Source organism: Synchiropus splendidus, chromosome 10, assembly GCF_027744825.2.
Source record: "Synchiropus splendidus isolate RoL2022-P1 chromosome 10, RoL_Sspl_1.0, whole genome shotgun sequence".
NCBI classification, from domain to species: Eukaryota; Metazoa; Chordata; class Actinopteri; order Syngnathiformes; family Callionymidae; genus Synchiropus; species Synchiropus splendidus.
The window spans coordinates 6,987,153-7,003,132 of record NC_071343.1 but is presented as its reverse complement, the minus strand read 5'-3'; the positions used below and the strand labels follow the sequence as shown (position 1 = coordinate 7,003,132).

At 40.0% G+C, this 15,980-nt stretch overlaps 1 protein-coding gene across 4 annotated transcripts in view; it reads right to left on the bottom strand.

Annotated features, from left to right (window-relative positions):
* Positions 1-15,980, bottom strand: part of lrp1bb (low density lipoprotein receptor-related protein 1Bb) — a 281,286-nt gene that overhangs the window by 37,683 nt on the left and 227,623 nt on the right. For all 4 annotated transcript variants that reach the window (XM_053877208.1, XM_053877210.1, XM_053877209.1 and 1 more), the window contains 9 exons: positions 11,613-11,735; positions 7,177-7,358; positions 6,885-7,084; positions 5,837-6,025; positions 5,559-5,707; positions 4,999-5,092; positions 4,767-4,883; positions 4,040-4,159; positions 2,403-2,522 (listed from right to left, as the gene is read on the bottom strand). In XM_053877208.1, coding sequence (XP_053733183.1) covers positions 2,403-2,522; positions 4,040-4,159; positions 4,767-4,883; positions 4,999-5,092; positions 5,559-5,707; positions 5,837-6,025; positions 6,885-7,084; positions 7,177-7,358; positions 11,613-11,735 — 1,294 coding nt within the window. The remainder of the gene's footprint in view (positions 1-2,402; positions 2,523-4,039; positions 4,160-4,766; positions 4,884-4,998; positions 5,093-5,558; positions 5,708-5,836; positions 6,026-6,884; positions 7,085-7,176; positions 7,359-11,612; positions 11,736-15,980) is intronic.

Sequence of the window (15,980 nt, the reverse complement as noted above, 5' to 3'; positions counted from 1 at the left end):
GTGCAGACATCACTGGGGACAATGGCCAAGGTAACACAGTTATCTCTTAGGGGGGACGGGAGGCGCCAAGAAGAGCCTGACTGGATCTGTTTCCAACATGACAGCAGGAGGAGAGAATCAAGAGGCAACCAGGAGATAAGCCGCAAGAAGACACACAGCAATGCAAGTCATTAGAAGAAAGATCAGTCACTTGCCGCATATGAAAGAGGCGGAAAGGGATTAAAAAAAGTTCCGTAAAGTCAGAGCTCATTACAGGACTAGCAACTCTCAAGGGTTTATTTGGAGCAAAAATCTAAAGAACCTTGACGTCAACATGTTGAACACTGTCACAACATGTTTGTAAAATATGAGATACTTCATCACATTCAGGAAAACAGGTATATTGGTTACACTGATCCTGAAGTAAAATGTTTGTAGCATCTACTCGCCACTTAAAGCTCTACTTCTGGAACCGCAAGCTTTTTATCTTTTATCGCTAAAATCCACATGACTTTCTTTTGTCATAGGTACTATGTGCATTTCATGCTGTTGATACACATTGGAGGTGACATTTAAACTAGCAATACAATTGAATTTGATCAATTTAAATATGGAAAAGTGAATTGGTGGGCCAGATTTGGCTCCTGGGCCACAAGTTTGACACTCAAGTCTTATGATTCTGACTGAGAAAATAGTGTATATAACAATATAACTACATGACATCAGTAACTACTACTTACTAATTTACAGTTACTTATCAGTAATTATAGTGTAGTTAAGAGTGAACTTTTGGTGACAATCCGAGGACAAAACAGTCATGTTTAACAAGATGCTAGTCAGTATTTTATAATGTATAATTATTAGCTACCATGCAGCAAATACACATAAAAAAGTAACAACAAATAATAATCTAATTTAAAGTGCAATATCCATGAAAGTGGGTGTTATTAAATAAATAAATAAAAAAGTTTAATGTGTTGTCAAAACCAAAACATTGCAGACTGAATATTTTTAATAGAAATATTCATCCAAAATCAATATTGAAATGAAAAACCATTGCAACAGACTTGGACCGCCTGAATCCTCAGTATGCGGAGTTCATAATTTATGGCGGGTCTTGAAGAACAGAACAGCAGGGCGCACGTGAAATATAAAATATGTTGTTGCTTCCAAGAAACCTGAAACTGCCTGAAGCTACATGATCTGCAGTTTTGCTTTTTATTTATTTATTTTTTCTATCTGCTTTCACCTCAGTCTTCACACAATCACAGAGAGGCTGGATTGTTCTGGAGAAAGGAAATGAACTGCAGGATATATACATATTTTTTTACATTTAAAACTCTAGAAAATGAATGATATATTTTCTAACACTGAGTTTAAATGAAGTCATGCTATTCTCATATAGTCCAAAGAAGATGGTGAACATTAGTGGGGAAATGCTGCACATTACACTTCACAGACTCTTCACATGTCTGGCTCCTTGTCGACATTTAGAAGCATCTGACACGTACTTTCGTTTGCAGCTTAGTTAAAGGTGATGACAGTAGTTGTAGCAGTAACTGACACGCCTGTCGTTTTAAAGCGCAAACTGGACTCTTGTGATTGTAACTTAGCAAATGTTCTCTCACCTTTCTGTCTCCAGTACATGGATTTTCTCCAATTAAACAAAAAAAAAAAAAAAAAAAACAGAAGCCAAGTCCAAAGCACTCAGAAGACTGCAATTGTCAAAACGCTGATCTGCGCCCTGCAAAGAGCACAAGCTGCTAAATTTAAACAAAACTCAGGCACCAGTGCTTCGGCTTTTACTTCTAGTATTTTTTTTTTTTTTCCTGCCGACAGCCATCACTCCCACAAGAAACTCAGCCGCACTCTTTTTGACAAGTTGTGAAGCAACTGAAGTAATTCGTTCTGGCTGTGATTTCTATTTCAAGCAGGACATATGGATTCTGAATAATAAATACGACTCCGCTTAGAGCACGTCATGTTTTGTACGACCGAGCTTTGTTTTCTAGTTTGAAACGGGTCAATTCACCATGGAGCGGGAAAATAAACACAAAAAAATGATGCGATGGAATTAAACTTGGTAAGACTGTGTCAAGTTTTACGAACATCTCTGATGCCAATTCAGAGTTATCAGCTGCAGGGAGTGATGGACTGATGATGATTCATGAAACAGTGTCCCCATTTTCAGAGCTCAGAAGGTGGCGCTCTTGGTTTAAAAATGATGTGAGGTGTCATTGAAATTCAGAGATTTTAGAGCAGAGAGTGCCACATGAGCCCATCACTATGCTGCAGTTGAGAAAACTTGGGGGGAACAGTGATCTACGGCGCGGTAGGTGGTGGGCGCTCTTAGCCAACATCACATGTCAAACCTACAATAAGTGTCAGATAATTTTGTTACTGGTCTCTCGAGCATGACTCACCGCAGTTGGCCTCATCGGAGCCGTCCGCACAGTCTGGGTCCTCGTCACACACCCACAGTTTGGAGATGCAGTGCATTGAGGCCTTGCACTGGAACTGGTCCGGGGAACATGTGCTTTCAGCTGGACACAGGAAAAACAAAATAAAATGAATGAAAGTTTTTTTTCTCAAATCACATGACAGCAGAGTCACAAAATTAGAAATGGGCTCAGTTTTATAATGAATTCATCAGGATTACATTTTAATATATGATAATAAAATAACCTAAAAACATCTGTGAGAATGATGTTTTTTTTGCTGCAGAACATGTTTTTTTTAAACTTCAATTTTCAGCAGAATCTCATTTGGTTTCCTTCATCATGTATGTTTTGGATTTCGCATTCTATAATAGAACGTATAATAAATACAGATAACAAAGACGGCTATAAGAGTGGCAGCCAGTTTGACAGCTCCTGCTCTCTTTTTTTGTTTAGTCTGCTGTTGTATTTTTGTCTTGTTCTTGCGAGGATAAACAGGACCCAACATTGACTGCTCATTGTTATGGTGCCATTGTCCACACTCCAGATCACAGTTAGCATTCATGCTAATGTGTTTCTGACTGGAGTCACCGTTCATTGTTGTTATTTTTTAAAAGTATATTTAATTTTTTGTTATGATTTTCCTGTTTCTACAGTGTTTTCTTTGTTTCTATAGTGATGATTATGATGTTTCTCTGTCTTTAATATTCAGTGTTTGGATGCTGCCAACCTCCTAAATTTCGCCATATGGGAAGAATGAAGGCTGTGTAAACTAATATAATCTGTCATTTAAAAAAGTCCCTCAGAAGCCTTGTTGCATTTGTCTATTGACTATTCTGTCAGTTTAAATTTAGGGTCAAACTGTGTTTGCCAGAGACCGTTCCTTCCAAGACAGCAGTCATGACAGGGTTCCAGATGTGAATCCAGATCACCTGAATATTTCACTGAAATCCATTTTGAGCTATTTAGGTAACAAAAGAATGCAGGCAAAAACAGAGCGTCCTTATGGAAACGGTGCAGTAAGGAATGCAATTGTCAGGTTCAGTAAATGGGGATGAGTCTCTGACAAATGCGCTTGTCAAACAATGTCATAGTGTGAGTGTTGGTGTGGGGTCCCCGCTTATAGAAGGGTTAACGGAATTGACTTCTGTTCTGCAAGAGACCTGCTATTCTCCCGCTCTGAATCCTGCACCCAGCTGCAACCCCTCTCGCAATCGCATGCAAGACAAATGCTGCGATGTGAAAGACTTGAATAGGGAGTGACTGTCTGATGAGTTCAATTACATCGTGCCGAATCCGCTTTCATCCAGCGGGTGGTACAAGATCTAATCCGTCCTCACAGACCGGCCATTACACGTGTCGCCTTCTTAATACATTGTCTACACTACAGCAATGGAAATGGATCCAGATTTGTCTTTTTCAAGTTCTGACCATGTCGAAGCACATAATCACCTCTTTGAAACTAAAAGACTGTGAAGGACCTGAGAAGGGCCGACGCACAAAGAACATTGAACAGCCACTTCTACTGTCAAATCCAGGGCTGCTTTTTGGGGGGTTAGAAAAACACACTAATAAAAAGTTCAGCAGCAGCTTTGAAGAAAAATTAAAATGCACAAGCTTACGACAGTCTGTTTCATCTTCGCCGTCTCCGCAGTCGTCCTGACCGTTGCATCGCAGGTTCAGAGGGATACATTTCTGCTTCCTGGTACACTTGAACTGACCCGACAGGCAGATGTACGTCTCTGCGAGAGAGAGAGAGAGAGAGAGAATTACGTAAGTATCAAACAACTATCAAGTAGAAGCCGAGCTCACTTTACTATTAATAATGAGATCAACGTTAATATTTTGGAAGAAAGATAAGGCACAAAGTTGCCTGGGGTTGTACTTAGCAATACACTGGCTGCATAGTTTTGTGTATCACAACCCTCTGGAAGTTGAAATACAAAAGCGAGGTGGGTATTATGTCAAACTAAAAGTGGCTGAAGTGAAAAAAAAGTTTTGTGTCAATTTAAAAACATTTTTTTTTCACTTGCAAGGCCACTATTTTCAAGTGCAATGTTGTCTTGAATGCGAGTATGTTGACGACAAAGTCAGCCGTCAATGGAGCGAAAAGTTCCCCCTCCACTTTGACATTCCAAGGAAACATAACCTTAAATAACCTTAACTTCCGAGTTTCCTTCTGGATATGTTGTGGACCACTAGCTTCAATTGAACGGCTAATGCAATGACATAGATGCCTGACTTTGCTGTCAACAGAGGATACAAAAAGTCCACTTGAAAAGAGCCGCTACTTTGACCCCGAGTGCATCAAACAAGAGTTCAAAGTCCCACCAGCTCTGGGAGACCTACCACAATTGGCCTCGTCCGAGTTATCACCGCAGTCATTTTCTCCGTCACAGATGAAAGGTGGAAGGGCGCACAGGCCGGTGCCGCACTGGAAGCGACCGGGCTGGCATTTAAATTCAGCTGTTGGAAAACAACAATTGAGTTTCTGGATTTTTTTAGAGCGTTCCCAAGAGGGCTTTTTCTCTGTCATGATGCGCCAATGAGGCTTCATGAAACAGTGTCAAACAATACTCACGGCAGTCTGCGGGTTCGTCTGACCCGTCCCCACAGTCATCTACGGTGTCACACTTCCACCAAAAGGGAATACACTCGTCTGTTCCACATCGAAACTGTGGCACCAGAGAAACAACAATGACTAAAAAGCACTCTTTTTATCAACATTGTTGTGGTAAGTTCTGTGTCAACTACAATGAATAAACTATTGTTAAGAGCAAGTCGACAAGAAAATGACCAAATATCTTCATAAATACACACAAATTTTCTGTGAGCAATTGGATCGGTGTCGGGGGGGATGAAAAGGATAAGTGCGTTGTAACACAACCGTCGTATTATATTGTAATAAAATACATTGTGTGCTTCAGCGTCATTTCTGTCTGGATTATTTTTTTTCACCCAAGTACATGATGCTTATATAATGTCACACGTCCAATACAGTGCTCCTCAAAACATCTTCACTCAAGTCAAAACCAATCAATATAAAACACAAAACAGGAGGACAGTGTTGAGGAGAGTGCAGATCGATGACTAACAACGTGCGCAAAGTGAAGTCGATATTTTGATAAGAATGTAGTCCACCTGGCTGGAGGTGCAGTTGGAGAGGCAGGTCTTGTTATCAGCAGCCAAGTAAAAATTACTAGGACAGGCGCATTTGTGTTCCCCTCCTGGAGACAGGAGACACAGGTGGCTGCATCCTCCATTTGCAATCTGACACTGGTGCTTGGGAACTGTGCAGAAGGACAGAAGAGCATGGCAGAGAGCCTGAACTGCATTACACAGAGCATTTCCTTCTCCAAATTAACCACAACACAGCATGGGAGGATAGAGCGAACACGAACGCCAGATGGACTGGATACCTTCGGGCTGGCGAAGGGAGTGGTAGACCTTGATAGATTTGATCGCTTGCCAGGAGTTTAGAAGCTCCATCCCCTGGGCGCCGGTTGTCTTGTGAACGCGCCGGAGAGATTTGGATTTCCCGTCGGTCCAGTAGATAAAGTCCTCAAACAAAGTCAGGGCCATCACGCCTTGGATGTGATCATAGGAGACTGGAGGAGAAGAAACATAACACAATGCATTTAAATACAGTATGTAAAGGCAAAACAAATACGGGTCAAGAAAACCACTCAAGAGAGCACAAACCTTAGTGGAACACAAAATCTTAGCGACCAGCACAAACTTTTTCAGCGTTTAGCATTTTAGCAATTGACATTTCTGAGATGTTACAGTGCAGCAGAAACTGAGCAAGAGCTCTACCGCGAAGGCAAGACAAGATGTTTGTCAGGAACACCACCAACATTTATTCACCTGTTCTTCCTCCCATTGTCAACATTTCCTGAAAATGACTTAAGTTGGAATTGGAATTATGGAATTATTTCAAGTTGCTGAATTCATTTGAAATATTTTATTGACTATGCAATATAACAATATATAAGCCACTACTTTTTTCTCGCCGTCTGAACCCTGCAGCTTATACAACACGGCGGCTAATATATGGATTTTTAGAGGCGAAAAGAACGCCATGCTTTCAAAACATCGAGCCTCTTGGTATCAAACTGATAAAATCACAGGCGTTTTATTTTCTGTAAAGCGCTCAAAATGTGTTTTAAAAAGTTCTTGTTTTTACTTTCATTCCTTTCTGTTTTACATATTTAAAAAACAGATTCATTATTAATCTTCTGCCCCAATGACTGGCCATCTGGCTTGGCTCCCGACCAGAATTCCCAATACCTGCAGTCCATTAATTATGACTTTCTCAGTTCCAATGACTCACCGTTCTAGTGGTAGCTGAAAATGAAGCAGAAAACTTTTGCACACGAATAATAACTCTTTGTATTTTTCATGATATTTTCATCGCGCTCTCCTCCGCCCGTGTGTTGAGTGGGACTGGATGATTTTTGACTCTACCTTTGCGTCTGTGGCTGCCGTCCATGTTGGAAAAGAGAATGTGGTTATCATCCGCCCAGTAGAGCCTCTTGTTGGTGTAGTCGATGGTGAGAGCAGTCGGGCTGTAAATCTCCGAGTCAATAATGACCTTCTGTCCCCGTCCATCCATGCCAATGCGCCCCACGTAGGCGGGTTCACAGCAGTCCACCCAGAATACATATCTGTCGGGTGAAACACACAAGAGAAGTCATGTCAATTACAGTGGGGCTCATTCACAAACAGCTTTAAAATCCAACTCATCAAACCGGCTCACCCAGTTTGAGGGTCCAGCGCCAGGTCTGTTGGGTTCTTAAGGCCAGAGCTGATGAGGATTGTCGGATATAGACCGTTGGCTTTGGACACCTCCAGTGTTTGCCTTTCAGCATCACACCAGTATAAGTTCTTGCCAATCCAGTCCACTGCCAGGGCGCTCGGAACCGCTGTTCTGTGGACGACCTAATGACATGAAAAAGATTTTTCAAAAACTGTTCTCTCATGACACTCAGTAATGAAACAAACAACAACTCCACATATTTCAGATCCCTTGCAGTCTCTACTTCTGTCTTCGCTTCCTTCCATTTCACAAATAAGAGGTTGACAGCGATCATTTGCCATTTTGAAAGAAATAACCCTTAAACTCTTCACCACCTCACAAGCAAAAATATCCATTAAAAACGTCCCTGTTGAGTCAAATAAAGGTCCCCAAGGTGAAGATGAAAACTTTGTACCAATGGACCGCACTGTTCATCCAACAGTAACCGCAACAAACTGAAGGGAGGTGAGTACAGTTTTTGATAAAACCGATTGCATTGTAGTTTCTACTTGTCAGGATAAATCCTTTTTCATAGGATGTTGCATAAAGTAGAAGAGGAAATGGCATTTAATAGAACCCTTGAATAAGGTGGCAACTCTTGTTGAAGAGGAACAGAATTAAATTTCCTCTTAAAAGCACTGTGATTTACATTTTTGTTGTTGTTTTTTTAAGTTCAAATGAAGCAACATCAATTTTACTGAAGGCGTGATGATGTTTCTCATAAGCAAAGGTCATGACTAATGGTGGCTCATGTTTTGACCTGTGTAATTTGGTGTAACACTGTTTCCCCCCCCCCCAAATTAAAAGGTGGCTGAAGTGTACATGTAAGTGTAGAGTGCAGTTCAGTTCCTCACAACATCATTTTTAAACCAAGAGCGCCACCTACTGAGCACTGAAAATGAGGACAGTGTTTCATGAAACCTCCTCAGCCCCAAGAGTTCTGGCAGCAGACATTATTCAGAACACACCCATGGTCTCCGCCTACTGCAGGTTTGAAATATAGAGCGCCAAGTCCTCTCAGTCTCTTTGGGCAACTGCTCCAAACAGACAGGCCACACATACAGTATGTCAGAAGTCTTCAATTCTGAACATTCCCTCCATGCTTAGTGGGAGCTCACACTTCACACTGAGATGCAAATGTATTCCATGATTGATCATAAACACCTCAACTAAGTGATTAAATACCAACTGAGCAGAATTATTTACCATCTCAAAATCCACAGTACGGCTTTGAGAAACGCTAGTAACATAAACATCACCAATAAACAACCAAGCACGTGAAGAGGACACTCATGAAGAGCGTTTCTGGGGTTTGGTTGCTTCCATTTGGCTGAGACCCCCAATTCAAAGGGTGGCAATGAGGGTCAACTCCTCTGGTTCTGGGACCTTTTGCGTCATTCCCAAGTGAGGTAAAGGCAGGGCATAACATTGGGATGATGGTGAAGAAAGAGCTGAGCCAAAAGGCAAGGTATCAAACTTTGCGGTTGGTAAATGTACCAACCTTCACCTATGGTCAAGAGATTCTGGTAGGGGCCAAAAAAAAGCAAACATATAAGCCGGTAGATGGAATTTTCTCCAGCAATGTGGAGACAATTTCTTTAGAGACAGTGTGGGGAGCTTGGAAACCTTTGACGGGTTAAGAGCAGAACCACATTCAGAGAGGTGGCGTGGCAGTCAAGAGGCCTCCTGGACGATAAGAGGGTTTCTGTCTCCAGGGACAGGCCTCGGCACTCCTCTCCAGGAGATGGAGGAGGTCGCCCCAGTGACCGACCTCAGACGGTTGGATGGATACCACTGTCCAACAATGGAAACTCACTGAAGGTGTTGTTTGCGGATCATCATTTGTAACTGCTAATTTGCAGTGTAGACCCGCGCGGAACTCAGCCTCTGTTAAATGTGCATGTTTTAATTAAAGCAGGTGCAGAAAGAAAGGCGAGCATTGGGAAAAGAACAGAGGAAGCAGCTCATCGCAGCAAGCTCAGAGAGAGAATTAGTTAAAATGCAAATGAGGGATATTTAACTAAATCGAGGAAACTCCTCCAACAATATCCCCAACCCAGTCTTTCTTTTGAGCTCGAGTTATAAACAACCAACCATCCAGCTGGCAGGAGAAAGCAAGTATCTTGACATGCCTTCTTCTTTTTTCCCCGTGCTTCCAGAATCGAGAGGCGAGAGTCGCTCTAATCATGAGCAGGGAAATGTATAGAACTGGGAACAGTTGCAAAAATGCCACTCACTGAGCACCTGACAGGGAAAAGAACAATTTGATCAAAAAGATGAATTCAAAAGGAAACATGTGTAGTGGCAGGGAATAGTACAGGCAGTTAAAACTTGGGTTTCAGAGAATGTTTAAGACAATCTTCCAAGTACTTTGGAACGTTTGCATGGATAGCCATCGTCTATTGCTTAAGCTGCAGTGTCAAATTTGCCGTTCCATTAATTCTAAATCCCAGTTATTGATCTGTATGAAAAGATGATTTTACTCTAATAGTTTCTGGTGGATTACTGTTTGGGATTATAGGGGTAGAATCACTGCGCCCTCTGCTTCACTTTGTCTCACCTGCTCTACTCTCCGACTCCCACTGCTGATGTAGATTCTCTGTTTATTTACTTCCTTCAAAATAACCTGCAAAGCTATGGATGGATTTGGATGACATTTGCAGGAAATATGTGAAATGGAACAAGGAACAAATTCAGTTTTGGGAGTAATCATTATTGTCTCTTGGATTCATGATCTATTTTTTTTAAGGATATTTTGTCATAAGGAGATTGTGTAGGGGGTAGACTGAAGCTGCTTGGAGGTTTGCGCTTTCTGAGTGCATTTCTAGTTTAGATAGATTGATTTTCTTACGCCAGGTTCATGTGGACTGGAAGCAACTAGATTGGGGGATAAATATATTGTATCTTTGGCTGGTTTTTCACTTTATAGTGGGCATGTTTCACTGACAGAAATGACTGTATTACTGAAATTGTATGGTTCTGTTTCACAAAATATTTATTTAATGCAAACAGTCAAATAATGTAAATGTACCAGTGTATTCTATTCATTTATTCATTCATTTTTTGCTTCAATTTGGGTCTGAAGAGAGTAAAGTGACTGCTGTATGACCCAACAAGGTTTGACAAAATACACCCCAATTGTGGAAAGTGATTTGTAGTACAGTAGCTTGAGAACCTTCCTGAGAATCGAAATGAACCTGAGCGACTCATGCTTCCATTTCCTCCAGATTCTTCAGGAGATAACAGCAGCTCTTACAGTATAATTTCCCCGTGATTAAGTCGTCGAAAGTTCATCCTCTGACGGCGGTGGCACTGATACAGTCTGTGGAAGTAATTGCACTGATTCAGAATGATTCTTTTAAACCAATACGAAGCCCAGGTGGCGGTGTTATGTTCTCCCAACTGCGCGTCTTCAAGTCCAAATCTGGTTCATTAAAGCGGCTTCCTCGTTGTCAGCGTTCTTCCCCGTGCAAATATCATCCCAAAGTTTCAGACTTTTCTTTTTGTTGGCAACATTTTGCTGACTTAGAGTCGCTGACATGATTGCTAGGCAGTAATTACATTACAAAATAGCGGTATTAATTGGGATATATTTTGAAAACGCCAGTTTCTGACTCGTGGTCTCATGGACTCTCTCGACTTTTCACGGGTTTAGCAATAAATTCAGGATGATAATCCAAGTACTTAATGTCTTATTTTATCACTTATTAGATCAACTTGCCAAGGAGATTAACTAACTCAGAGTTCACAGCGAGAAAACAGTAGTCAATGTGTAATAAACATTAATTACACACAACTTTGTAATTACTTAATGACACAACTTTTTCTTACTTCTACCAAACAAATTTGTATTCGAAGTGCTGCTTCAATGGTTGAGCGCTACTCTGAGCACCGCTTAAGAGACCAGGTAAGCAACGAGAAGAGCCATGCTTCAAATTATACAGTGTTTGAATGTGAGATCGGTAGACATCTTCCGCATTCCACCGTGGGTGCAGCGCGTCACGTGAAGGAAAGACCAAGGCTGGGGTTAGGGTTAGCCATGGGGTGGCGCTGCTTTCACTCTGAATACTTCATGTCTTTTGGTATGTCAAGGGCATCACATGACAGGTGCTTCAGTCACAGTGACTGCAACGGCACCATAGGAAATGAGAAGAGCCACATAAGGAGCCATATATACCAAGCCAGTTTTTAACCCCTGACAAGTCCTAATTCCTACCGGCCCTTTTTGAATGTCATGCATTGTGGAAGGCTGACTCTGGGGTGAGAATGGGTTGTACCTTTAGTGTGGCCCGATAAGGTCTGCACGCGACCAAATAAGATACATCACATGAAGCAAATGCCTTTAAAGAAATATTCCACTTGTTTCATAGACTTTACTTTGGCAGCGCTTGTGTTACCTTCAGGTCACTTCCATTGAGGCGCATCCTGTTAATCTTGCGTCCACTTGGCCGCGTTGCATCCACCCAGTAGATGAATTCCTTCTTGTAGTCAAAGTCAATATGGATGATGTTGTTGAGACCCTAAAGATCACAGGGGTAACAATGGTTTGAAAGTCTTTCAACAGAATCATACATTTTGTCATGTATGATACTAGTATGTATGATATTAGTAACTAGTCAGTGAAGAGAAAACAGTTCACACAGCGCACTGTCATCAGCAAATCATAGTTGTTTTGATCCATAATACTGCGAAAACAAGTGCCCATTGTATTGCAACACACTAAATATGAGTTGTTTGTGTTCAAGTCAACATCAAGCCAAAACGTGAGTCTGTCATTCCCGGTAATCTGGACCGTCACTCATGTGACTCTGTGGCTCACCCCGCTGTCTTGCACCAGGGGCGTCTGAAAAAGGTGTCAGACAATCTGACAGGTGAGACAAGACCTTGATCACCATCGGAGATCTTCATCCGATTATTAACAAACTCCCCGACAGACACCAAAATGTCCCACGGGAGCCTCCATCCTCAGCCCAGATGTCATTCAGGGAGATGAAACATGTCTACCCTTTTCAGAGCCTCCAGATATGGAGCTCAATTTCACTGGCGTTACATGAGAGACTCCGTGATGCAAATGGGAAAGAAACATACCCCATTCATTCCAGAGCCACGTTTTACGACAGAATGGGCACAACGCCGCCGAAACCCTCAAAGCCGCCAAAGGAAAATATATCCTTTCTGTGGCTGTTTCCAAGTGACCAGAATAATCTAAACATTTGGCACTAAATTGTAGACATAACTGTCTTACCAGTCATTTGAACTTGCTTTGTTTACTACATGAATAATTCATGTATTTAAATGCAGAGTGCAGGTTGTTAACTTTGCTGTTGATCGTAATACATAATGAAACAAGCCACACGCAGGGATTACAAAAACGCCATTTGTTATGGACACTGTCAGTCAATATCCAATTCAGATCTGACTCTCCAACTTGAATAAGAGCAACACAAGACGGACTCAAGTTTCATTGGTTCATTCGGAAGTGTGAAGCAGAAGTGGAGTGCTTTTTCAGGCCATTAAATACAGTATATTAGGTTGTAACACATGACACACCAATGCCACAATGGACCCAACTAGGAAAACAAAAGCAGCTTCATGGTCCCATATTTAAGACATTTCACGTGCTTTAATACTAAATGTTGGTGGAGCTCTACTATAGTTGGGATGATTTTTGTGTTGAGAAGTATAAGTTCCCGGAGCCTGCATCAATCCAGCTTATATTTCAAGTATTTAAGAACATGGTGCCCTCATTTTACTATGGGTCCATTGCCATCATTTGGACCAATCCAGTTGAGCCTAACTGGGTCGGAATTCAAAGCTGTATAACAGTGTGACAGTAATCTGAGAGGATGACTATGAATTACTAACATACTACTAGGATTACTATTTTTGTCAGGCATAACGAAAACTTTACAAAAGAATGAGTCCAAAATTACAGTGAAAAAAATAAAAATAATAATATAATATAATATACGCTTTGAAAAGGTCAAAAGTTGAACCCCGTGTCACCTCTCCACATCATAGGTAAAATCAAAAAGTACTAATGTAAAAAGTTATTTTACTTCTATTTTACTACACTGTGCACAACTGTCAAATACTTCAACAGACATAAACTTCACCTCCTGTGAAAGTTTTTAAAAATACATTATTTAATAACAAAAACAGTAAAAATAAATAAATAAATGAACAAACAAATAAAAAATATATAAAAAGACCACCAACAAATACACATTTTATTATTGATATTATTGCGGGTGAAGGCAGGACACATGTAATTAATGAAACATGAAAAATAAATAAATAAATAAATAAATATGAAACAAATAAATAAAAATAAAATAAAATAAAAATGATAATAATCAAACCTGCCTTTTTATTGGACGAAAACATCCCATTCCATAACCGCTCTACTGTCATAATTCTCTTTTATTTTGTCCCTGTTTTGTGTCTCCCTTCTTCCTGTTTGGTGGTGATCATCCTCTGATCACCTATGTATAAGAACACCTGGACTCCAGCAACGTGTGCCAGATCGTCTCCTTTGCTCCAACTGGTAATCTGGTGACGCTCTGGATTTATTCTTCTCCCGGTTCGGTGATGCCTTTTGTTGAATATTTTTGTATCTTGTTATTGAACAATTGACTCGCTCCAGCCTCCTGTGACTCTTTCAGCACTGCACTTGGGTCATAACTCAGAGAAATAAAACGTACATGTACATTTCACACCACCACGAGGTTCAGGGCGTATGACCCAACTAGGAAGTGTAATGGAGCCACGAGGTAAAGGGGAATGACTGATGGAAGCCACAGCCACTGCCTGGATGCACATGCATATTCCCCTCTCTTGTTTCCATGAATGCTAGTGTGCTGTGATTAAAGTGATTTGTGGTCAGGGAGTGATACAATACCGACCGCAGAGTGTGTGGAGTCAAGAGGTTAATATGACAGTGAGAGGAGACAAGCGCTCAATCACAGCCAACCAGTTCAGATCATTAACTGTCGCTTCTGCCATGGCCAGTGAAAGGAAGAAAGAGACAAAAGAGCAATTGAAATAGCTTTTCTTCTGTGATCTCACAGGGACACCTCCTCTCTTTTCAATCAGGAGATGTAGTTTTCAGTGGAAACCGGACATTCAGGGCATTTTTAGTATGTGTGTGTGCGCCGCGGAAATGAATGACTCAGGCCATGAGAGCTGAATCCCTTTCTATTCGCGGGTATCCTTGGAAGAGCAGTTTACTCTGCTGGCAGGGAAACACTTGTTGTTTATCAAAGCACCAGGATGGAGGGAAAGGGCAGCTTTGTATGAAGCGTTTTTTTATTATTGTTCATGAAAATGTATTAACGGGCAAAAATCTCATTTTATTTTGTTTGTTTTTCAACACTGAAAATAACATTTTAATGGCAAAATAAGTACGAAATTTTGAATCTTAAATGATTTTTTTTTCATGATACAGAAAAGGAGCTTTTTCTTCAGAAATTGTTTTCACTGTACTTGCAGTTATGACAGCAATTGGTCACATATTTATATTTTATTCAGATGAGTAACATAAAAAAATCATACTGTGTTCTTCATTCGACTTTTGAGGTCAACTATAAGACTACTGACTGAAATTATTTACATGTTTTACAACAATTCCTCATTGATTTATTTTTATTTTTCCCAACTTTCAATTAAACAAAATATATATATGTTTTTTTTTCCGCCACTCTTGGTCTAAATCTATAATATATATATATATATATATATATATATATATATATATATATATATATATATATATATATATATATATATATATATATATATATATATATATATATATATATATAATCACCAGGGTAGGTTTTGAGATATCTATCTATCTATCTATCTATCTATCTATATATATAGATATATAGATATATATAGATATAGATATAGATTTAGATATATAGATATAGATTTCCAAGATCTTTCCGTGCTTTTTTTGGTTTGTACATATGCATGCAGATTTGTAACAAGTCAGCATGCACAGTTAAAACTGTGGGTCTTAGACCACATTTAACAACCACATTCAACGGATACTGCTTCAACTTCAAGCCACTTTTACTTATATGAGTCATTTCTTCTTCGGTCTGGCCGGCCACACAAATCAAAGCATTTGTTCTGTACCTCAGAAAAAAATAAGATAAAGGTAAATAAGATCTGATAAGAAAAAACAAAGAACAACAATAAAATCATCCTTTGAGACAAACTCCAATTATCTTCATCTCCATTACAGCCTGCCTTCGCTCAAAAAAAGATCATTTTGTTTTCACACTTCATAATAATGTTTACTTGAATCCCTCTTTTAGTCATTTCTCTGAAGACAAACTGTTACTTTTAGTCATTGATATTATCCTCTTGACAAATGTCGAGCAGACTCAGAGCCCACACTTTGACTGTTAATATCCAGACTCCTTTACGTGACTGATTTTTAGGTAGGAGCAACTAAATTGCATTTCAGATCATAAATAGCAAAAAAATAAAGTGTTTAGTGATGATTGCTGTTCTTATAGGACCTGCTGGTGGTGGAAAAGCAATGAATGAATCATAGAGGATTATTAAAAAGGAACATTTCAGAGCAAAAAAAAAACTTTTAATGGATTTCTAAAGTACTTTCAGTCCACAGTATTAGAGCTGAGGTCAAAAATCGAAGATGTGCTGTTTATTTCAACATTATTCAGATGATAAATAGATCGCTTAAATAAATGCCTTGATAAATTGAATCTACAAGTGCAAGAGGACATAGA